Source organism: Lynx rufus, unplaced genomic scaffold, assembly GCF_022079265.1.
Source record: "Lynx rufus isolate CCGP_SWC_20201006 ecotype Redwood Valley unplaced genomic scaffold, mLynRuf1.p SCAF_3, whole genome shotgun sequence".
Taxonomy (NCBI): domain Eukaryota; kingdom Metazoa; phylum Chordata; class Mammalia; order Carnivora; family Felidae; genus Lynx; species Lynx rufus.
In genome coordinates, this window is record NW_025814845.1 from 65,020,681 (window position 1) to 65,044,583 (window position 23,903).

The 23,903-nt window shown below is 36.3% G+C and overlaps 1 protein-coding gene across 2 annotated transcripts in view; it reads left to right on the top strand.

The window, feature by feature from the left end:
* The window catches only part of COPS4 (COP9 signalosome subunit 4), a 44,360-nt gene extending 20,457 nt beyond the window's left edge, over window positions 1-23,903 (top strand). The window contains exons 5-10 of one of the 2 annotated variants that reach the window (XM_047091464.1): window positions 4,221-4,374; window positions 4,539-4,689; window positions 8,570-8,740; window positions 15,099-15,214; window positions 17,066-17,150; window positions 23,383-23,903. In XM_047091464.1, coding sequence (XP_046947420.1) covers window positions 4,221-4,374; window positions 4,539-4,689; window positions 8,570-8,740; window positions 15,099-15,214; window positions 17,066-17,150; window positions 23,383-23,516 — 811 coding nt within the window. In that variant the 3' untranslated portion in view covers window positions 23,517-23,903. The remainder of the gene's footprint in view (window positions 1-4,220; window positions 4,375-4,538; window positions 4,690-8,569; window positions 8,741-15,098; window positions 15,215-17,065; window positions 17,151-23,382) is intronic. The other variant, XM_047091465.1, reaches the window with a different exon arrangement.

Consider the following 23,903-nt stretch of genomic DNA (forward strand, 5'->3'; position numbering starts at 1 on the left):
TGCCAGAGAGAAGAGTAAAGGGAAAGTAGGGAGCAGGTTGTATCATTAAACAGGATGATTGGAGTAGTAGAGTGGTCCAGATATACCTTCTCAGACACATGAAGGAAGTAGTCATGAGTTTAGGGAAGATTATAAGTAGATCCTCTTAGAGAGAAAGGCTAGTGTAAAGGCCCTAAGATGGGAGCATACCTGGAGTGTTTTCAGAAGATCAAGGAGAGCAGTATGGGTGGAATGGAGTAAGCCAAGAGAAGGTGGGGGGCTGAGATCAGAGAGTACTGGGGACCAGATTATATAGGTTCTTGTAAGTCATTGTAAGGCCTTTGTCTTTTCTGTAAGTGAAATGAGGGGAAACCATTGGAGGATTTTGTGTGGAAGAGTGACATGATCTGACTTTTATTTTTAAAAATCATTTTGGGGGCACCTGGGTGGTTCAGTTGGTTAAGCGTCTGACTCTTGATCTCAGCTCAGTCTTAATCTCAGGGCTCAAGCCCCACATTGGGCTCTGTGCTGGGCATGAAGCCTACTTAAAAAAAAAATCATTCTGAGTACTTGGTTGAGAATAGCTGTAGGCAAGTAATGATAGAAGTAAGGACATGAGTGAAGAGGCTTATGTACTACTGCAGATAAGATGGAGATTGTGAGAAATGTTGGATCCTGGATATGTTTTTAAGGTAGAGCTAAGGATTTTCTGGTAGCTTACATATGGAGTATGAGAAAAGGAGCCATGATAAATCCTGGTTTTGGTCTGAACAACTAGAAAGATGGAGTTGTCGTCTCCTGCATAGTAAAGAATAGGTTTTGAGGGAAGAGCAGGAATTCCATTTTGGACATGTGATAACTAAGTGGAAATATCTAGTAGGGAGTTGAATATACTAAAAGAGAGATATGGGCTAGAAATATACATTTGGAAGTCACTGATATATAGAGAGAGATGGAATTTAAAGGCATTAGATTGGATGAGATCCCCAAGGGAGGGAATATAGATAGAGGAGAGGACTGAGTACTGGGGCCTGGAACACTCCAACACTAAGAGGTGAGGGGCAGGAAGAAGATAGATCAAATGAGGATTGAGAAGAAAACCAGAAGAATGTGGACTATGGCAGCCTAGAAGCCAAATGAGGAGAATGTATCAAGAAGGAGCAAGTGATCTGCTATGGTGTTGATAGGTCAATTAAGCTGAGGAGTGAGGGTTAACCATTGGAGTTAGTAAAGTGGAGGTCACTGGGGCCCTTGACAAAAGCTGTTTTGGTGAAATGGTAAGAATGAAGAAGCCTGACTGGAATGGTTTAAGAGAGAATGGGAAGAGAAGAGTTGGAAATGGTATGTATGGGCAGCTCTTTGCAGAAGTTTTTACAAAAAGAAAGAAATCTGGTAGAAGCAGCAGAGGTTAGGTTAAGAGATTATTTTTTCTTTAATGATTTTTCCTTTAATTTTTTGGAAAGCAAAAATATAATATGGGAGGGTAGAGAAGAGGATTCTTGCAGGAGTGGACAGGAGGAGAAGGAATCTAGTGGAGAGATAGTTTTTAGACAGGGGCATGGATAGTTGATCTATGGCTGAGTTTCTCAGCCCAGGCACTGTTGGCATTTAGATGGAATAATTCTTTGTCATGGGTTGCAAGATGCTCAACAGCATCCCAGACCTCTACTCACTAGATGCCAGTAACATCACCGCCCCTAGTTGTGATAGTCAAAATGTCTGTAGACATTGAGACATGTTCCGATGGGCAGAACAGTGCCCAGTGATCTACAGTAACAGCTAGGAATACAGAGTATGTGATATTGATATTAGCAATGTGGTGGTGGCATTTGTGCAGGTATTCTTTGATTGCTCTGGTATTCTTAATGAAGTCAGAATCAGTCATCAGTGGGAAGTGTAGACCGGGTTGGGAGTGTCGAAGTTGAGGGAAGGCAGGAATATGAGAAAAAATTTTCTAGGAGAGTGAGACAGTGAATGGAGTAGGAATATATAATATACTTGGTAGCATAAAGGGCTCATCTGAAGGTTGTAGTGATTGAAATGAGGTCATTCAGATTGGTTAGGTGTTTTTCTCCATCAGAGGTCAGCTATATGGGTGCAGGAAAGGAGTAGGCAAACTTAGGTTTAACCAGAGTTACGATTTTGGCCAAGTGTGACAGCAAAAGTGGGACAAGGGAGATGAATGCACATTCAAATCAATAATTACAATGATTCACCATAGGGCTTAAGCTAGTTAGGAGTTAAGTGAAGCCATCAAGGGGAAAAAGAGGTAACAATGTAATAAGATCAGTGGTTTGGAGGTCACAGTGAGTTCAGTGGGTTGTTGGATTTGAGATGCTAGAAGTGAGATGGAGAAACAATTAGAAAAAATTAAGATGATAGGTTGTAACTTTTATTCAGTTAATCTTAACTTTTTGTTAAGTATTTTTAAAAACATCTATAGTGCTTTATGAAACATTCCTCCCAAGTATATTGTACAAGGAAGAAGACAGATGTGAGATTCTTGGTTACACTTTTTAAACACACTTCCCCTCTCAGTACCAACTGTGAATGACTTAAAAATGTTTCATCTGTTTCTCTACTTTTTTACCAGGGAAATGAGGGATTCTTTTTTGGTCTTCATTAATATTTATGAAGGATGATAAGGCAGACACTACTTCAGGCATCTTGGTTTTTCTGCATTACTTATGAAATTATTAGGCAGTGATGCTCCTTGAAAAAGCAACCAGTTTATGAAAATGGTTTCGTTATGTAGATACTGAATTTTGCTTTCCAAGGCCTCTTGTTAATTTGGGTTTTTTTCTTTGATAGTTTGAAAAGGCTTGGCTTATTGGCTTTGGTCTTACTCTGTCTGGAGTATTTTCTTCCTAGTACAGGGCAATTGATTTATTTTCACTGGTAGTTGAAATAAATATAAAATTAGATACTGTTCTTTGCAGTGATGGGATTTATCATTTTGGTAGTCCTATAGCATTATCTTTGTGAGGATATCAGAGAACTGAAAATTTAGCCATTGTTTTTTTTAATTTAGAAGTTTTCTAAACAAATTAACCTAAAAGTGATTAAAAGTAAAATCTGGATAAACGGTTGAGAACTCGTTTCTTTAAACTATGATTCATTCTGATAATTAAAGTAATACATTTAATAGATACACTTGGCATAAAATTGGAAAATTGAAAAAAGTATAGTGCTATGTATAGCAGTTTGTGTAAATTTGAGTTGTGAAAGGAAACAGTGTAGTGCCAAATGTCGGTAATATATGACTTGTGGAAAAAATTCAAATTTGTATAAAAAAATTTAAAAAGTAAAGAATTAATTTCAGAGTTGGGCCATGTAAATTGTAAACTCAGTTCTTGCCACATGGTGGCATCACTTTGCTGGCAATAAAAAAGATTCATTTTTCTCTAAGGCTTAATCGTGAATTATGTGAGTTTTGAATTAGGTGAGGTGTTCAGTTGTGCATTTCTTGCATAAAATGTGGCTACTGGGATAAAGAAGAAAATGAAAACCACCTGGAATCTCAGTGCCTAGAAATAATTGCTATTACCATCTTCATACATATGTATAGAAATACTTTCTAATGGTATCTTCCATGCTGTCTTATCCTATTTTTTGACTTAGCAAAAACACATGATGACTATTTTCACATAGTAATGATTATAATAACTATATATTATTATACCATCTTTATGTACCACAATTTAATTGATTATTAAAAATATCTTAATAGGTGATTTCTAATTTTTTTCTCTTACACGTATTTATGAGTAGCTTTACAGATGAATATTCCTCGTACATATGTGTGCACATCCCTTATTATTTTCTTGCGATTTGTTTTCTAGAAATAAAATATAGTAGATAAGGAATATATGCATTTTAAAAGATTCAAAGAATGATTGGAGAATATATTGCCAAATGGTTTTCCAGGATGGTTGTACTAATAGCCCCAGCACCAGTGTATGGTATACCCCTAAACTGGGCATTTTTTCTTTTAAGTTCTTTGACTGTGAGATTATTTGAGGACTGAAGGAAACTAAAATACAATGGAGGAATCATGATGATAAAATAAAAATTCAGTAACATTTATTTTGGAAGTATTTTTTTAGATTGTTCTCTAATGCAGTAAAAATTTGATATGCTTATATTAACAGCATGTATGGAGGAAAAATACATTTTTTTACCACTCCTAAAAGTTGTCTTGATAAAATATTTAGTCATTGTATTTTTCTGTTATATCCTAGGCAGTACAATGTAGATTATAAGTTGGAGACTTACCTGAAGATTGCTAGGCTATATCTGGAGGATGATGACCCAGTCCAGGCAGAGGCTTACATAAATCGAGCATCATTGCTTCAGAATGAATCAACCAATGAACAGTTACAGATACATTATAAGGTAACAGATGAGTTGATTTGGAATTAAGTTTGTATTGGAGAGTCCTACTATACTGAGATATTCCAGATAATATGATAAATGGTGTTATGTATTAGAAATTCTCTTTTATTTTTTGCTTTGATTTTTAATTTTTCCCCCTAATTGAAACATTTTCCCCTCTGTAGGTATGCTATGCACGTGTTCTTGACTATAGAAGAAAATTCATTGAAGCTGCACAAAGGTACAATGAGCTCTCCTACAAGACAATAGTGCACGAAAGTGAAAGACTAGAGGCCTTAAAACATGCTTTGCACTGTACCATCTTAGCATCAGCAGGTAAACATGTAATTTGTGCTTTCATAAACAGTTATCTTTGCTTAATAATTTCAGGTTTGTTACTATTGGAAGATTTAGTAAGGAATTATTTATTCTTCAAGGGGAGGTCTTATTACTACCATTATGGTAAATTTAGTTTAAACACTTTGAACAGTTAAAAACAGCAATAAAATAGATTGTTAACTTCAAAATTTTTTAAATATGCATGTATCAGTCTATTACCTGCATGTGTTGGGAGTAATTAAGAGAGATAATATAGAGTTTAGTTCGCCTAATAGATAACTTAAAAATGAATAACAAAATTATGTGAGAATTACATAAAGAGAAGTTAAAATTAAAATCTAGAGATTGATGATAATTAACACACTGCTTTTGAGATCTTTTTTAACCTTCAAGCCTTAGTTTCAGATCTCACATTTATCCTTTTCTTTGGTAAATGTGAAAAATATTCTTTGTTCTCTTTTACTAAATTATAGCATGTACATCACTCAACTTATAAAGCAGAAAGGGCATTGAGGAGAAATGCTGGTAATTCTAAACTGGCTTTTCTAAATCATTTTTAGAATGTCTATTCTTGATCTGTGTTTGGTTGAGAGCCTAATGACATGTTCACACTACACATTTCATTCTTTATGAAGCAGTGATCTTATTTATTACATTTTTGTTACTGAAAAGGCAATACATAATGTGGTACTGCTTCCAGTTCTAACGAGCTTTTACCAATTACTTGTATTTCCTTCAATGTAAAAGTGTCTGTGTCCCCCCCCCACCTTTTTTTTATATAAACGGTAGCATGATATACACACTTTCACCACCTGTTTTTTTCCTGTACGTATATATCAGTGATCTTTATATGTCAATACATATCTCTCATTCTTTTTGATCTTCTATTGTTTGGCTTTATCATAATTTATTTAGTCAGTTACAAACAGTGCTATAGTGATTGTGCACATATATGAATATATATATAGGTTAAATTCTTGAGTCCCAGGGTATATACCTTTAAACTTTGGATAGAAATTATATACTGCCCTTTAGTGTTACCTTCCAGGCAACAGTGTCCATGCAGACCTGATTTCTCAACCTGTATTACCAAATGTTTTCATCTTTGCTAATGGATGAAAAGGTAGTATTTCACTCCAGTTTTAATTTGCATTTCATTTACTAGGAATGCTCTTGAGCATCTTTTCATATGTTAAGAAAAATCATTATTGAAAAACCTGTATTTTTTTGAATGAATTATCTGTTTATGTTTATTAGCCAGGCTTTGAGTTTTTATCTTGGTGACTTATGAAAGCGCCTCATGTATATAAGAAATTTAACAATTTTTTTCCCAATTTGTTGTCTCATTTTTGGTTTTGTCTATGAAATTTTTGCCATGCAGAAACTCTTTATTTTTATACGGTTAAATATATTAATCTCTTTTTTTTATGGACTTTGGGTTTTGTTTACTTGCTTAGAAAGGTCTTTCCTATTCTGAAATTAGGTATTTTAAATTCCCACATGTTTTCTTTCAGTACCTTAGTTTCCCACATCCTCAGATTCTGGTCTCAGAACCCCTTTACACTGAAAAATTGAGAACCCTTTCCTTTGCTTATGTAGGTTATATCTATTGATACTATATTAGCAATTGAGATAATAAATTTAAAAAATAATAATTCATTTAAAAGTAGCAATCATCTTGGGGCGCCTGGGTGGCGCAGTCGGTTAAGCGTCCGACTTCAGCCAGGTCACGATCTCGCGGTCCGGGAGTTCGAGCCCCGCGTCAGGCTCTGGGCTGATGGCTCAGAGCCTGGAGCCTGTTTCCGATTCTGTGTCTCCCTCTCTCTCTGCCCCTCCCCCATTCATGCTCTGTCTCTCTCTGTCCCAAAAATAAATAAACGTTAAAAGTAGCAATCATAAGTCCATTACATATAAATAAAAAGTGACATTTTTATCAAATAACTATATTTTCTAAAGTAAAAAAAGTTAAGAGAATGAAGTTGTTTTTACATCTTTTCAAATCCTATCAATGTCTATCTTAACAGACAAAAACTGAATTTTTTTTTAAGCTGAATTCTTAAAAGTACTTCTGTATTCAGCCTGCTTTGATATGTTGTTTTAAAGGAAGTATATGAAGAAAATCCAGCTCACAGTGTGTAATTGGAAAAAGGAGGCATGTTGATGACTTTTTCAGATAATTGTGATATTCTTTCATGCTACACTTAACTTGACCAGTGGTATAGTTTCTTATAGGTTAGTGGCAGTGTGGCATCTGAAACCGTATCAATGAACTTTTTGCACTTTGTTAATGTTAAAGTCTTGGTCTGTCTTGCGCTTGAATGGATCCTTTACTCCATTTTGTATCATTATGTTTGGTTTGGATACTATTGATTCACTGAGTTATGCAATCAAAATATTGACATACTTTATTATACAACATATAAAAATTACATTTGAATATATTACACCTGATCTTATCAGAAGAACCTTTAACTATTGGAAAGCTGTCAAGCTCATGGTGGCAGATAGAAGTTCTCTAAAATTCTGATTGTTTCTTAAAAATTCTAATTTTATCAGCGACAACAAATACTGTTGGTTGGACTTGATAGGCTTGCTTTGTTCATTTTTTAAAAAATATCTACCAAATACCCAAGTCTGAAAACCCATCATTTTGTCTGTTAGTCATTGTCTTACGTAAATGGTGTTCAGCTTGCAGGGTTTCCTTGGGACAACCATTGTTCGGTTTGCAGCAGAAGTGCTTTACATGCATTTCCCATTTTGTTGCACAGAATATTAAAAAGATGTGTTCTCATGTCGGTACTTAATAAAAATAACTCCTTTCTGCTGCAAGCTTCTTTTGTTTTGACTGTTGAGTGTGTGGCACAATACAGTTCATTGCCAGTGCCACAGCCTTGATTTGTGCGGTGGTGCCAGCTGTTTTAGCCGCCATTGCTTTCGCACCAGCAATGTAAGTGCCAACACAATGAAAAACGTAAAGGATGTTTTTATACTATTATAAAATAGCATTGGCTCACCGACTGATCCCTTGAAGGGTCTTGGAGACCCCCTTTGAGAATTGCTGCTTTAGGCTTTCATATTTTACTTTGATGCTTCCTTCTAGGCACTATCTCCAACCGCCACCCCCCCCACCCCCTGCCCCAGATTAATCACTAATTTAGATTAATGTTGCCTATTTCTCACTTCAATTTACCTGCAAGTCTTAATCCGTTTGGATTTATATTGGTGTAGGGAATGAGATAGGGAATTACCCTTTTTTTTTTGTCTAAATGGCTATTTGACCTAGTATCTTTTGTTAAGTAATCTTTTTTCCCCTATTGATTTAGCACATTACAGATTTCTAAATCTAGTATTCTGTTCCATTAATTAGCCTATTTATGGATATACTAGTACTATGCTACTGGCATTATCATAGTATTATTGATTTTATTTTATTGATTATTGTTTTATTATCTGGCAGGGCTATTCCCCCTTCATGACTTTTTTTTCCTAAATTTTCTTAGCTGTTTGTTATATTTGCTTTCTTTCGTTGTAGGCCATCGTGACACTCCCTCCTTATGTATCATCATACATATGATGAATTGACAATATATATTACAAATAACCGACAATATATATTAAATAAAGTACCTTTAACAGAGTAACATAAAGCAAGGTTACATATTGATCAGTTGACAAAAACAGTGTGTCCAGAGGCTCATAGGAGCCTAATCCTGTATTTCCCCTAGAAGTAGGAATTGGCAACAACTTTGTAGAACATAACTGCCACAAATTCCGAGAATTGTCTGTATATTTTAGTAGGCAAGAATGAAGTCATAACATAGTTTTTTATTGGGGAAATAGATTGTGAGAGTATTTGATGCTCATTTGTTTCCCTTAGGACAGCAGCGTTCTCGGATGCTAGCTACCCTTTTTAAGGATGAAAGATGCCAGCAACTTGCTGCTTATGGGATCCTAGAGAAAATGTACCTAGACAGAATCATCAGAGGAAATCAGCTTCAAGAATTTGCTGCCATGCTGATGCCTCACCAAAAAGCAACTACAGCTGATGGTAATGATCATGTCTTATAAATATGTGGGAGCAAATATTTAGGTACACTCTAGTGAAAAGTGTGTTAAATTTGAAGCATCTTGATATCTTTCTATAATATTTTTATCCAACATTTGATGACCAAAAAAGGAATATTACATTGACTGAAGATGAGTATAATATACAAATATGGGTTTGAATTATAAAAGTAGCCCTATTGGAAAACATATTGTAGAATAATGCATTTTTGGAAACTGTAAGGGCAGAATTATAGACCTGGTTTTTTAAAAACTCAAACCCTTCGATAAGTACCTTAATTAATCTTAAGCATCAGTTTGTAACAGAGTATAATTATCCAGTCCTATTTTAGATAGAGCAAAATTTGGCACAGTAACTTGCCTAAGGTTAATCAGGGTGAACGTTTTGCCTATAAGAATAGAACTTGGTGTCGTGTTTCCTAGTTCAAGGATGTATTTGCTTAAGTCAGGCTACCTTTTCCAGAAAAGAAGTTTTTAATAAGTTGTCTGCTTATAGCATCAGTTACTTTGTGTACATTTGTCTACAGAGGTTTTAAAGAAGCTTATAACAGTAACATACATAATAATAAAAGTAAACACATAGACCATCAGAAACATGAAAAAGGTCAAGATAAATAAACATACAGATCTGTTAGACTCACTTCCTTGGATTCAGTGTCATCCTATACCAAAGAGAATTTATCTATAAAGAGTCATTTATGCAGGGGTTTGCTAAAAGGTATTCACTTCACTCAGTCTTACTGGCTGGAGTTAAACCAGACCGCTGAAGGGATTATAGTGACTTCCTGTGGAATTTCTTTCATTTAATTTGTACTTTAAGAAGCAAACTAATTGAGGGGGGCCTGGGTGGCTCAGTTGGTTAAGCATCTGACTCTTAGTTTTGGCTCAGGTCGTGATCACACAGTTTGTGAGGTCGAGCCCCACATCAGGCTCTGTGCGACAGTGTGGAGCCTGCTTGGGATCCTCTGTCTCCCTCTCTCTGCCCCTTCCCCACTCACTCTCTGTCCTTCTCTCTCTTAAAAGTAAATAAACATGAAAAAAATAAAAATAAAAAAATCAAGAAGCAAACTAGTTGATCCTCATCTTTCTTTCTAAAGGAGGTGTTTTTTTTTTTTTTTTTCTATAGGATATTTGTTACGCAGATCCTCAGGAAAAATTTCTTCACAATCTTAGAGTTAGTTGTGATTCTCCTGAACAGTTAGTTTTTATCTTATTAAACAAACTATAAACTGTTTTTTTTTTATCTTGGCTGCTAGAAAACTTGTTAAATTTGTAACCCAACTGTAAATAGTGTGTGTGTATGTATGTTGATTGTTGCTACTTTTAAATTCTCTTATCTTCTGTATATTCTTCTGAGCAGCTTTAAATTCTTTTTGCAAGAAGGTGTCTGACAAACTAGATAAAAGATAGATAAAAAGAAAAAGTTTCCAGAATTGATATAGTCAAGCCTCAGATTTGACTTTGAGTTTCTGGCCATGAAAAAAAAATGTGAAAAGAATGTAATCACATAATTCTTTCCTAAAAAGAAAGAGACTCACTAGGACCTCTGAGGATGCAAATGATTCTCAGATTTCTCATGTGGGACTATATAGAGAGGACAGGTGTTTTGTTATCTTCTTCCATTTTAGACCTTATTGCTTTCCTTATTTAAAAAAAATTTTTTTTTTCAACGTTTATTTATTTTTGGGACAGAGAGAGACAGAGCATGAACGGGCGAGGGGCAGAGAGAGAGGGAGACACAGAATCGGAAACAGGCTCAAGGCTCTGAGCCATCAGCCCAGAGCCCGACGCGGGGCTCGAACTCACAGACCGCGAGATCGTGACCTGGCTGAAGTCGGACGCTTAACCGACTGCGCCACCCAGGCGCCCCTGCTTTCCTTATTTTAGACCTTATTGCTTTCCTTATTTATTTCTTTTGGGCATTTTTGTTTAATATTTTTGTTTAATGTTTATTTTTGAGAGAGAGAGAGACAGTGTATGAGTGGGGGAGGGGCAGAGAGAGAGAGAGAGAGGGAGACACAGAATCTGAAGCAGGCTCCAGGCTCCAGGCTGTCAGCACAGAGCCCAATGTGGGGCTTGAACTCCCAAACTGTGAAATCATGACCTGAGCTGAAGTCGGACACTTAACTTACTGAGCCACCCAAGCACCCATGGACATTTTTGTCTACTGGCATTACAACCATACATTAGCAATCTTGAGACGTATTTTTTTTTTCATTACAATTAATTGTGTTTTGGTATATTCCTGGAGTTGTATAACATTACTACTAATCTCCTTTCTGCTCAATAGATTTGCCTGTGTTGGGCATTTTATGTAAATGGAATCACACAATATGTAGCCTTTTGTGATTGACTTTTCACTTGGCAAAGTGTTTATCCATGTTGTAGCATTTATCAGTACTTTATTCCTTTTTATTGCCAAATAGTATTCTATTATATGATATACCACATTTTATTTCTTCATTAGTTGCTGGAAATTTAGGTTATTTTTACTTTGGGGCTATTAATAATGGTGCTATGAACATTCATGTACAAATTTTTGTATGGACACAGGTTTTTAATTCTTCTGGTTATACACCTAGGAGTGGAATGACTGGGTCGTATGATAACTCTGTGTTTAGTCTTTTGAAAAGTTGCCAGACTGCTTTCAAAATAGCTGTTCCTTTTTATATTCCTGCCAGCTGTGTGTGAGGGTTCTAATTTCTCCTTATTTTGGCCCACATTTATTATCTTTTTGATTTAGGCATCCTAGTGTGTATGAAGTGGTATCTTGTCATTTTGATTTGCATTTCCCTTAGGTTTAATGATGTTGAAGATTTTTTTTGTGTACTTATTGGCTATTTTTATATCTTTAGAGAAAAGTCTACTCAGATCCTTTTCAGTTTTTAAATTGAGTTATTTGTCCTTTTATTACTGAATTGTAGGAATTCTTTATATATTCTAGACCTGATCATTATCAGATGATTTGCCAATATTTTCTTCCATTCTGTGTGTTGTTTCTTCACTTTTTTGATGGTGTCCTTTGAAACATTAAAGTTTTTAATTTTGATGAAGTCCAGTTTATCTGGGATTTTTTTGTTGTTGTTTTTGCTGTGCTTTCAGTATCCTATCTAGGAAACCATTGCCTAATCCAAGGTCGTGAAGATTTGCCGTGTTTTTTTCTGTAAGTTTTATAGTTGTAGCTCTTATATTCATTTGAGTTCATTTTTACATATGGTGTAAGATAGGGGTCCAATTTTTACTCTTTCCATGTAGGTATCCAGTTGTCCCAGCACCATTTGTTGAAAAGACTAGAAGTTTCCCATTGAATTATTTTGGCATCCTTGTTGGCAATCAGTTGACCATAAATGTGAGAGTTTATTTTTGGAATTTCAGTTCTTTTCCTTTATTCTATATGCCTATCTTTATGCCAGTACCACACTATCTTGGTTGCTCTTTTTTTTTTTTTTTTTAATTATTCATTTATTTTGAGAGAGGAGGAGAGAGCACGAGTGGGGGAAAGGCAAAGAAAGGGAGAGAGAGAATCCCAAGCTGGCTCTGTACCATCAGCACAGAGCCTGACACAGGGCTCAAAGCCACGAACCATCAGATCATGCATGACCTGAGCCAGAATCAAGAGTCAGATGCTCAATCAACTGAGCCACCCATGTGCCCTTTGGTTGCTCTGTAGTAAGTTTTGAAATCAGGATGTGCAAGTTTTTTTGTTTTTTTTTTGTTTTTTGGTTTCTTTTTTTCCGATATTGTTTTGGCTTCTCTTTGAATTCTAAAATCAGTTTAGAATTCTCTTTGAATTCTAAAATCAGTTGTCAGGACACCTGGGTGGCTCAGTCGGTTAAGTGCCTGACTCGATCTCAGCTCAGGTCTTGATCTCAAGGTCTTGAGTTCAAGCCCCATGTTGGGCTCCATGCTGAGCATGGAGCCTACTTAACAAAATTGGCAGGGGGGGGTGGGGGGCGCCTGGTTGGCCTAGTTGGTTCAGCGTCTAACTCTTGATTTTGGTTCAGGTCATGAGCTCATAAACTGTGAAGATCTCACAAACTGATCTCACAAGCCCCACATCAGCACAGAGCCTGCTTGGGATTGTCTTTCTCCGTCTCTCTCTGTCCCTCCCCGACTCTCAAAATAAATAAATAAACTTAAAAAAAAGTTTTTTTAAATTAAAATCAGTTTGTCAGTTTCTGCAAAGAAGCCAGCTGGAATTTTGATAGGGATTCCACTGACTCCATAGACAAACCTGGGGACTGTTGCCATCTTAACAGTATTAGGTCTTTCTATTTTCCCATTTATTTAGGTCTTTATATTTGAAAGTTGCTAAGAGAGTAGATCTTAAAAGTTCTCACCACAAGAAAAAAATTGTTTGAGGTGATGGATGCTATATGAACTTATGGTGATAATCATTTCACAGTGTGTACATATATCAAATCATTATGTTGTATACCTTAAACTAATACAGGTCACATCTGATAAAGGGTTAGTATCCAAAATATATAAAGAACTTAACAAAATTCAATACCCAAAAAACAAATAATTCAGTAAAAAAATGGGCAGGAGACATGAAGAGACATTTTTCCAAAGAAGACATACAGAAAACTAATAGGCACATGAAAAGATGCTCAACATTACTCATCATCAGGGGAATACAAATTAAAACCACAATGAGATATCACCTCATATCTGTCAGAATGACTAAAATTAACAACACAAGAACAACAGATGTTGATGAGAATGCGGAGAAAGGGGAACCCTCTTGCACTGCTGGTAAGAATGCAAACTGGTGCAGGTGCTCTGGAAAACAGTATGGAAGTTCCTCAGAAAGTTAAAAATAGCACTACCCTACAACCCAGCAATTGCACTACTCGGTATTTACCCAAAGAATATAAAACTACTGGGGCGCCTGGGTGGCTCAGTCAGTTAAGCATCCGACTTCAGCTCAGGTCATGATCTTGCGGTCCGTGAGTTCGAGCCCCGTGTCGGGCTCTGTGCTGACAGCTCAGAGCCTGGAGCCTGTTTCGGATTCTGTGTCTCCCTCTCTCTCTGACCCTCCCCCGTTCATGCTGTCTCTCCCTGTCTCAAAAATAAGTAAACGTTAAAAAAAAAAAAAAAAAAAGAATATAAAACTACTGATTCAAAAGGAATACGTGTCCACTGATGTTTATGGCAGCACTGTCAACAATAGCCAAAGTATGGAAAGAGCCCAAATGTTGATCGACTGACGAATGGATACAGATGTTGTGTGTGTGTGTGTGTGTGTGTGTGTGTGTGTGTATTACTCATCCACCGGAGTGAAATCTTGCCATTTGCCATAACGTGGATGGAGTTAGAGAATATTATCCTAAGTAAAATAAGTCAGAGAAAGACAAATGCCATCTGACTTCATTCATTTGGAATTTGAGAAACAAAACAGATGAACGTGGGGGGAGAGAGGCAAACTAGAAAAACAGACTCTTAACTATAGAGAACAAACTGAGGGTTACTGCAGGGGAAGTGGGCGGGGTGGGGGATTGGTTAAATGGTGGTGGGGATTAAGGAGTGCACTTGAGTGCACTTGTTGTGTTGCACACAGGGTAGTGTATGGAAATGAGGAATTACTGGATTCTACACCTGAAACTAATGTTACGCTGTATGTTAACTAACTGGAATTTTTTTAAAAATTTGAAAAAAATCCTTGTAATTAAAAAAACAACAATATTATATGTCAGTTATATCTCCATAAAACTGGAAAGAAAAAAAAGAATTGGGTGAGCCTAGCAAGTCAGGCACCTTCAGAATGGGGCCTTGTGTCCAGTACTTCATCAGGCCTTATATTACTTCACTTAAGGGACGGTGCTATGGCTGATCTCTCATGGTTAGCTGGCCCTACCTTCCAGACATTTCTCATCTTTGCATCATGGTAAGGTACTTACAGAGTGCCCAAAAGAAAACAGGTATTTCTACTGAGCTGTACATGCACTGACTTTATCAAGCTTATAGAACAGGTTGCACGGGGGTTTTGCCACTTCTTGCTAACAAAAGTTTGTGCTCCTACCAAGAAAAGTAAAGTTAATCAATCTGACAGCTACCATAAGGAAGTAAAACTTCAAACCTTAAGGGTTAAATCCATTCAGCCGGTTAGTAACTATTTGCTAGTCACTCATTTTCTAAATATGTTATTTGTATTTAATTGTATACTATTTAAACTCTACTAAATAAGGCATTTTCGTTACTTTTAAAATTTCGTAAGAGGAATAAAGACAATGATTATGGGTTGTTATGTGCCTAGAAGTTTTTAGAAAAAAAGGATGAGTATTTTAAAAGCGTAAGACAAGTCTCACTTAAAACTGTCTAATTTATATTTATTTAAGGTTCTAGCATCTTGGACAGAGCTGTTATTGAACACAATTTGTTGTCTGCAAGCAAATTATATAATAATATTACCTTTGAAGAACTTGGAGCTCTTTTAGAGATTCCTGCAGCTAAGGTATTTTCTTGTTTCTAATATATAAAAAAAGAAGTTAAGAGACTAAACTATTGCTGTAGTAAGAAAATACGTAATTGATAAGTATTGGCAACTGCAATAAAAATACACATAAAAACCTCAGGAAAATGGAAATAAATTATTTGAATGTTACAATAGTACTGTAATGGAATTGTCTTTGTTTTTTGCTTCTTTTAAACTGTATTTTATGTAAAGTGAACCAGAATGAAAATCTTAAAGGGGTTTTGGGTTGTGATACCCATTTCGAGTGGTGTCTGTTTAAATCCAGTTCATTGTAGTTTCTGATTTCTGACAAACTTAAGATTTTGATACATGCCTTACTGTTTTCTGCTCTGGATTGACTCACAGTTAAATATTTCATCTCTTTGAAAGAATGACTGTGGTAATTCTCCAGGCTATTCTCTTGTAACTTTTCTGCTTGATTTATCTTAATTTGACTGAGTTACTAGGAAATTAATTTCATTTTTAGTCACGATAAGAGTTTGATTGGCTGTGTACAAATACCAACAAAGTACCAATAGTACGTAGAGGGTATTTCAGGTATCATTTACAAAACATTCTCTTAATTTTAAATATGAGTAAAAACAAGCAATCAACCTTACATTTACCTAACTTGCATACCTTACAGTCATGTAGTAATGATTACATCCCCTTTTATCTGTTGAGAAATTTTAATTTAGAATTCCTAACATGGTTACTTTACTTGTGCATATTTAATACACAGTACAAGAAGTGGAACAATTTGGGAACCAAAGCTGAGGTTACCATTAAAAGATACTTTTTCTTAGGCTGACACTTAGGGAAGTGAATATATATTTAACAATAAATGCTAGTCACAGTCTGTTTAGGATTAATCATGAAGATGGTCAGAATTACTAAAATGACTAAGTCATAAGCCAGTTTTCTTACATATAATAAATATGAAACGTGTCTTTAGGAACTAGGTAGAAGAACTTTTGGTTCCCTTTAATTGTCTTTTAAATCCTCTTTTAATTGCTATTTATTTATAATTTTTTAATGAATGATTGCTTTTATTTTTTTAAGTAACCGCTCTACACCCAGTGTGGGGCTTGAACTCTTAACTACAAGATCAAGAGTCGCATGCTCTACCTACTGAGCCAGCCGGGCGCCCCTTAATCTCAAATCTCAAATTTGAAGATCATTCCTCCTTATAATTTTTTCTTCAAAAATAATTACTTTCTTAACTTATTATTATTATTATTTTTTAAATGTTTGTTTATTTTTGAGAGAGAGACAGAGTGTGAGTGGGGGAGTGGCAGAGACAGAGGGAGACCCAGAATCCGAAGCAAGCTCCAGACTCTGAGGTGTCAGCACAGAGCCCGATGCGGGGCTTGAACTCACAAACTGAGATCATGACCTGAGCCGAAGTTGGACACTTAACCGACTGAGTCACCCAGGCACCCCACTTTCTTAAAGAATTTTTTAGGTGATAAACACTGTGAAAATTTAGATGAAGTAAAAGGAAAAACTACTTTGGGTGTTCCTGTGTATGCATCTCAGTAAGAAGAAAAATTGTTAGTTTGATTTTAAGCAGAGGAAAAAGTTGTTAAGATCACTAGATTCTCGTCCAAAATCTGACAACAAGAAAAACATCCCAGTTAACTTAAAATAATCGATTATACCCAGGGAGAATTGGGGAATAAAATAGGCAGCTTTACTAGATTCACTGTTGTAATGGACAGCAGATGAACGCATACGAAAAGCGTGTGGGTAGCTAAACCAAGAGATTTCAGTTCTTCTATACATGAGTAACTAACTGTTGGATATGATAATTAAAGTTTGTGAGAATTTTTTTTGGATTTTCTTTTACAGGCAGAAAAGATAGCATCACAAATGATAACAGAAGGACGTATGAATGGATTTATTGATCAGATTGATGGAATAGTTCATTTTGAAAGTAAGTTTTGCTTATTTCTGTCATAATGAAATGGCAGTAAACAGTTGTATATTTGTGATTAAGACACGTTGAACAATTTCCTTTAACCCAGCATATTACTACTAGAATGAGCTCATTTTCCAAAGAAATAATTTAGAATAATTTTTATGAGCTTATATTTAAGAATCTATTTAATACAGCATTTTTTATGCTGAAGAAAAATTGGAAGATGGAGTCGTCTTACCAGTTTTTTCATTTACCCATCAAACATAGATTAACCACATACCATGTATCAGGCATGTGGGAATGCCAGTTGATTTCCTCTTCAGCAGCTCATTAAACTAGTAGAGGCAGACAGATAAGTTGATCTCTTGACTCTCTCATTGTGTATTACCTCCTCAGCCCCTATTCCTACCTCTTTACACCCTGGACCTTCCTATAACTGGAACTGTTCTACGTGTAAAGTTTCAATTTGAAATGCCCCATTCTCACAACGTTTTTCCTGTCTTTCTAGCAGTCTGTGTCAGTTACTTCCACTTTAGCTCTTCCTTGACTACCTTTGAGCCTCCAGTCCATTAACTTTTACTTTTTTCCAGTCAGCTCAGCCCTTTTTTGTCTTTACTACTCTTTCCTATCCATGGATTCCATGATTCATTATTCCAGTTACTGTTTCGCAAATGCCCTAGATCACTTGCCTGTTAACTTTTTGTTCTGGCTGTCCAGCAAAACTTCAGCTGGGATGAACCCATTCTCCATCTTTTTCATTCCAGTACGTGAGTAGCTAACTAACATTGCTGGAGATTGGTACCACTGCAAAGTCAAGGTCTTGGGTTCTCAGCAGTACCTGGGATTCTTGATACATTTCTCTAGGCTACTCTTCTTTTCTACTCTGCAAGGGGATTTCAGATTTCATTTTTCTTTTTTTAAAAAAAATTTTTTTTTTAACATTTATTCATTTTTGAGACAGAGAGAGACAGAGCATGAACGGGGGAAGGTCAGAGAGAGAGGGAGACACAGAATCCGAAACAGGCTCCAGGCTCTGAGCTGTCAGCACAGAGCCCGACGCGGGGCTCGAACTCACGGACCGCGAGATCATGGCCTGAGCCGAAGTCAGACGTCCAACCGACTGAGCAACCCAGGCGCCCCTCAGATTTCATTTTTCTTAAATCTCTGACTTTTCTCCTTCATTCTCAGCACCAAACCTTGTTTCATATTTCACAGAAAAAAAAAATCTGTCAGGGTGAAATTAAATTAACTTCTTTATCTGATTTATAAAACTTCCGAATTTTACAGGCACCTGGGTGAGTCAGTCGGTTAAATGTCTGACTTCAGCTCAGGTCACAATCTTCGGGTGTGTGAGTTTGAGCCCTGTGACAAGCTCCATGCTTACAGCTCAGAGCCTGGAGCCTGCTTCGGATTCTGTGTGTCCCTCTCTCTCTCTGCCTCTCCCCTGTTTACACTCTGTCTCTCTCTCAAAAATAAGTAGACATCAAAAAAAAAACCTTCTGAATTTTAAATATCATCTAGTTCTACCTTTTCCTCCTTTGTCTTTTGCTGGAAGTGTGTTCTGTCTTCCTTTCCAGTTCTTCTCCTTGTGCTTTGGCTCCCTTCTTTGACTGTTGCCCCTATCCCTCAAAAACAGGTTTTTAGGAACCTAAAATTAGCCATTGTTTTGTCAGTTTTCACCCTTGCTTGCTCTGTTGGCTTCTTTCCATCAGTATTTAAACATACTTGGCTGTGCACCTGGTAGCTCAGTCAGTTCTAAGTATCCGACTGATCGCAGCTCAGGTCATGATCTTGCAGTTCATTAGTTCAAGCCCCACGTTGGGCTCTGCGCTGGTGATGCACAAGCTGCTTGGGATTCTGTCTCTCCTCTCTGCCTCGCCCCTGCGTGTCTCTCTCTCTCTCTCTCTCTCTCTCTCAAAACATAAATAACTTAAAAAAAAATTTTTTTTAATACTTAAACTTACTTGGGTCTCTCCCATTTTAACAAAAAGACTTTTATCTTTCAGACCTCATTTTAATTTTTTAACATTATCGAATAGCATTGATCCTTTACTCCTTTTTGAACTGTCCCCACCACCCTGTGCCATCATGGCTTTTGTCGTCTCCTTCACCCCCTTCTCCTGCTTTCCCTCCTCCTCCAGGTATTCTTCCAGTCCTCTTCGTAGATTCTGTAGTGCCTTTAAGTGTAAATATTGGAGTTGCTTAGGGCTTATTCCCAAGGCCTTTTCCTCCTCACTCTACTAAATTTCCTTGGTAATCTCATCTGTTCCCATCGATTCAGTTGCTATCTTTGTGCAGACAATGCTCAGATTTGCCTTTCTAGTGTAAATTTCTCTTCTGAGTCCTAGACCTAGTGGTGCTGATTGCGTGCTAGGTATTTTCCACCTGACTGATTGTTGGACATCTCAGAATGGACATATCCAAAACTGAATTCACCATGTCTCCTTCCTGCCTCCATCCCACAACCTGCCAGCCAACCAACCAGCCAGCCAAAAGCTACATTATTCACTCTCTCCAGCATTTCTTATCCTTGACCCCTCTTCTTCACTGCCCAGAATCCTTTCAGTTTTACCTCCTGCGTGTATCTGGAATCCACATACTTGTCTTCATTTCTTACTGTCACTAGCCTATTGTGAAGCCTCTCCCACCTTCTGGGCTTTTTCCCTCACATCTACAATTGCTCCTTTCTAGTCCAGTTGCTGTAGTATAGCCAGAATGATTGTGATCTTTATTTTTTTTAAACGCAAACAAACAAAACAAATATAAAAAACAAATTGTTAGGTCATGTTACTCTCTTCTTTGACACTGTAATGAATGGCTTCCCCATGGCTTATAGAACAAAGTTCTGTGAAGTCAACAGGTGCTGCCTGATCTTTATAACTTTCTGTTTCTAATCCAACCACATAGGTCTTTTTGTTTCTTTCTAGCACTGTAAATTCCTTCCCACATCAGACATTCTGAAATACCCACTTCTCTCCACCAGCATCCTCTCAGCTATTTTTGTTCCCGTGTCTTAGTTTGAGCAACGTTAATTGGTAATGATTTTCCTGACTCCCCAGGTTAGTTATGGCTTATAGTTCTATATTCTTTGGTCACTCTGAATTTCTTCCTAGCATTAATCAGTTATTTTTATTTCTGTAACCATTTGTCTAAATGTCTGTTTTTGCTTCCCAGCTAAGCTTCCTGCTGGTAGATATTAAGTCTCTTTTGTTCTCATCATATATAGAACATGTGTTCCAGTGCCCCACACATTCTTAGTGGGAAGTAAATAAGTATTGGAAAAACAAACAGTACATAATGAATAGTTTAGCAGACGTGTCACCAAGTGAAAGGACAGCTTGATAGAGTAATATTCTTTCCAGTTTTCTTAGATTTAAAGAATTGCCATGAAAAATATGCTCATAATAACAAGTATTGCAACTATAAACAAAAATAAGAGTTCATCATATCTTTCCTCCCCCTTGCATAACTAGTACTAATCTAAAGCTTCTACATGCTTATATAGATATGTGAAGAACATAGTTTTTTTTAACTTAAAAATAATTTTAAGCACACAGTGTTCTACAGACTTTTTGAAATAATCATGCACATATTTTCAAGTCAGTAGACATAAATCTAATTTATTTGTTTTAATAGCTATGTAGAATTTCATGGAGTTCAACTGTTCACCTATTGATGAACATTCAAGTGGTTTCCTTGTGCATATCTTTATATATGGTACACTTACTTCTATAGAGCAAGGTCTCAAAAGTGATAACATTCCATCAAAGGACATATGTATTTTGATCCTTAATGGGTACTGCCAGTTTGCTTCCCAGAAAAGTGTAGCCATTTGCACTTTCACCAATATGAAGAAATGAATGTTCAACAGCTATATATTGTTCCTCTTTTTATCTTTTGCTAATTGTGGGGGGAAATACTACATTATTGTTTTAATGTGCATTTCCTTGGTACTGAGGAAGTTTAATATCTTTCCATGTATTACTGGCCATTAGCATTTCCTCTTCTGTGGAGTTGATGTTAGTTCTGGTCTGTTTCTTTCCTGGCCCCACACCTCTCCTTCAGATCTCTCAGCATCAATTTGCTATAGCTTTTGGTTTAATGATAATTTAAACTCTTTTTTGTTAATGTGTACAAATATTTTTTACCATTCTGTCAGTCGTGTTTTTGAAGTAAGGCAATGCATACCATAAACACAGTTTAAAATTCTTATGCAGCCAGGGGCGCCTGGGTGGCTCAGTCAGTTAGGCGTCTGACTTCAGCTCAGGTCATGATCTCACAGCCTGTGGGTTCAAGCCCCGCGTCGGGCTCTGTGCTGACAGCTCAGAGCCTGGAGTCTACTTCGGATTCTGTGTCTCCCTCTCTCTCTGCCCCTCCCCTGCTCATGCTCTGTCTCTCTCTGTCTCAAAAATAAATAAAAACATTAAAAAAATTTTTTTTAATAAAAAAAATAAAATTCTTATGTAGCCAAATATGTCACTTTTTAATTTTATGGCTTTTTAGTTTCCTGTATTAATTTAAAAGGTTTCACTTACCTTGGGGTAAAACTAATATTTTTCTAAAATTTCTTCTAATATTTTTATTTACTGTTTTATATTTAGAAATTTAATCTGTCTATAGTTCATTTTTGTATATAATTTTAAGGTATGGGCTAGTTTGTCTTTTTTTAAAGATGTATTGTTAATTTGCAAGTGCTATTTATTAGGTAAAACTTACTTTCTGATCTTTGACATATATTAGCTTCCACATGTATGTTTGGGTCTCTTTCTGTTATCAGTTTCTTTCCACTGATCTGTAACAATATGGTAATAAACAAATTTAGACTAAATCTTACTGTTGGAAAAGCATCTCCTACCCCTCTACTAATGTATTTTTGTTGAATTGAAGTTCACATAACATTAACCATTTTAAAGTGAACAATTCAGTGGCACTTAGTATGTTCACAGTGTTTTGCAACCACCCACTCTACCTAGTTCCAAAACATTTTCATCTTCCCAAAAGGAAATCTTGTGCCCAGTAAGCAGTTACTCCTCATTTCTCCTCCCAGCCCCTGGCAGCCAGAAGTCTGAATTTTATCTCTATGGATTTACCTATTCTGGATACTTCGTGTAAATGCAGTCATACACTAAGTGAGCTTTTGGCTTCTCTCACTTAACATACTGCTTTTTTCCTTTTTAAGGCTGAATAACATTCCACTGTAGAGATATCCTACAATGTTGCCACTGTTCTTAATTTGCAAAATTATCTTGACTGTTCTCAAACATCACTTCTTCTGTAGTTAATAACTTTATCCTGTGTAGAAAGCAAAACAGAGATCAGGGTGATTATCTTTGTAAGTTTTTAAAATGTATATATTGATAGGGAAGGACTGTTATTTTTATGATACTGCATCTTTCCATCTGGGACCATGGTTTGTGTCTAAAGTTATTTTATGTCCTTTATTAAAATTTTTTTATTTTAGTTTTTTTCATTAATTCTGTGCCTACTTTTGTAAATTCGGGTGCTATTTTGAATTGATGTTCCCCAAGTTTATCATTTCTTTCTTTCTTTGTTTATTTATTTTTTGAGAGAGAGACAGAGTACGAGCAGGGAAGGGGCACAGAGAGAGGGACAGAATCTGAAGCAGGCTCCCAGTTCTGTCAGCGCAGAGCCTCACGCGGGGCTGGAACTCACGAACCGTGAGATCGTGACCTGAGCTGAAGTCGGATGCTTAACCAACTGAGCTACCCAGGCACCCCTGAGTTCATCATTTCTAACTGTATATTGCTGGTATAGAGAAAAACCTTGTGTTTTCATGATGAATTTTTTTGGTTTTTGTTTCATCAGTAAAATATGTGTCCTTCAGAGTCAAGTAGAGACAGTTTTGACTATATAAAGAGATTTGCTCTCTCCAGTAGGTGGCAGTGTCTTGTGAATCAAGAAAAACTGGTGATGAGATGGCTCAGTGAGGCTTTTATTGTGGTGGTTTTTGTGACTGAGGTGCTTTGATTGGTTGGTTTTATTTTGTTTTCCTGAATAATAATATGTATCTACGTGTATGTGTTTTGGTTTTGTTTTATACCATGTGCCAGTAATTTGGGTACTTTCCTTAATTATTGCTTAATTAGCTTTAACTTTATTAGCCAAGATTTTCAGAAGAAACTTTTAAAATTAATACTGCTATAAATTATCTTTTAACTCACATTCCATATGAATATATGGAGTAATGTATGGAGTAAACTCTGTACGTTTTTCTTTTTTTGTTTAGCACGAGAAGCCCTGCCAACGTGGGACAAACAGATCCAGTCACTTTGTTTCCAAGTGAATAACCTTTTGGAGAAAATTAGCCAGACAGCACCAGAATGGACAGCACAAGCCATGGAAGCCCAGATGGCTCAGTGAATCCTTACAAAACTTCTGTGCACACTACATCTTTTTCAATGTTGTACAGATTAATTTCACTGTCTGTCCAAAGCATTTGCATCATGACCTTACATATTTCAATCCCTTTTATGCTGGATTCCATTTAAAGAAGACATTAGAACAGAAAGTGCAAGCATTTAAAAATATGTAGTTACCATATATTCAGGGTCTCTATGTATCAAGCTAACTCAAATGTTTTGAAAGCTTTTTCTTTAAACAGAGTAAGTGAAATATCTGTGGCTAAAAAGTTTGGGATTTGTGATAACTTTGTAGTCATGTAAAACTTAAGTGCTTTGTGCCTCTCCAAATGTGGTAATTCTAATAAATGGAGAAGTGAGCCAAATAAAAGTAGTACTTTGTTTCTAA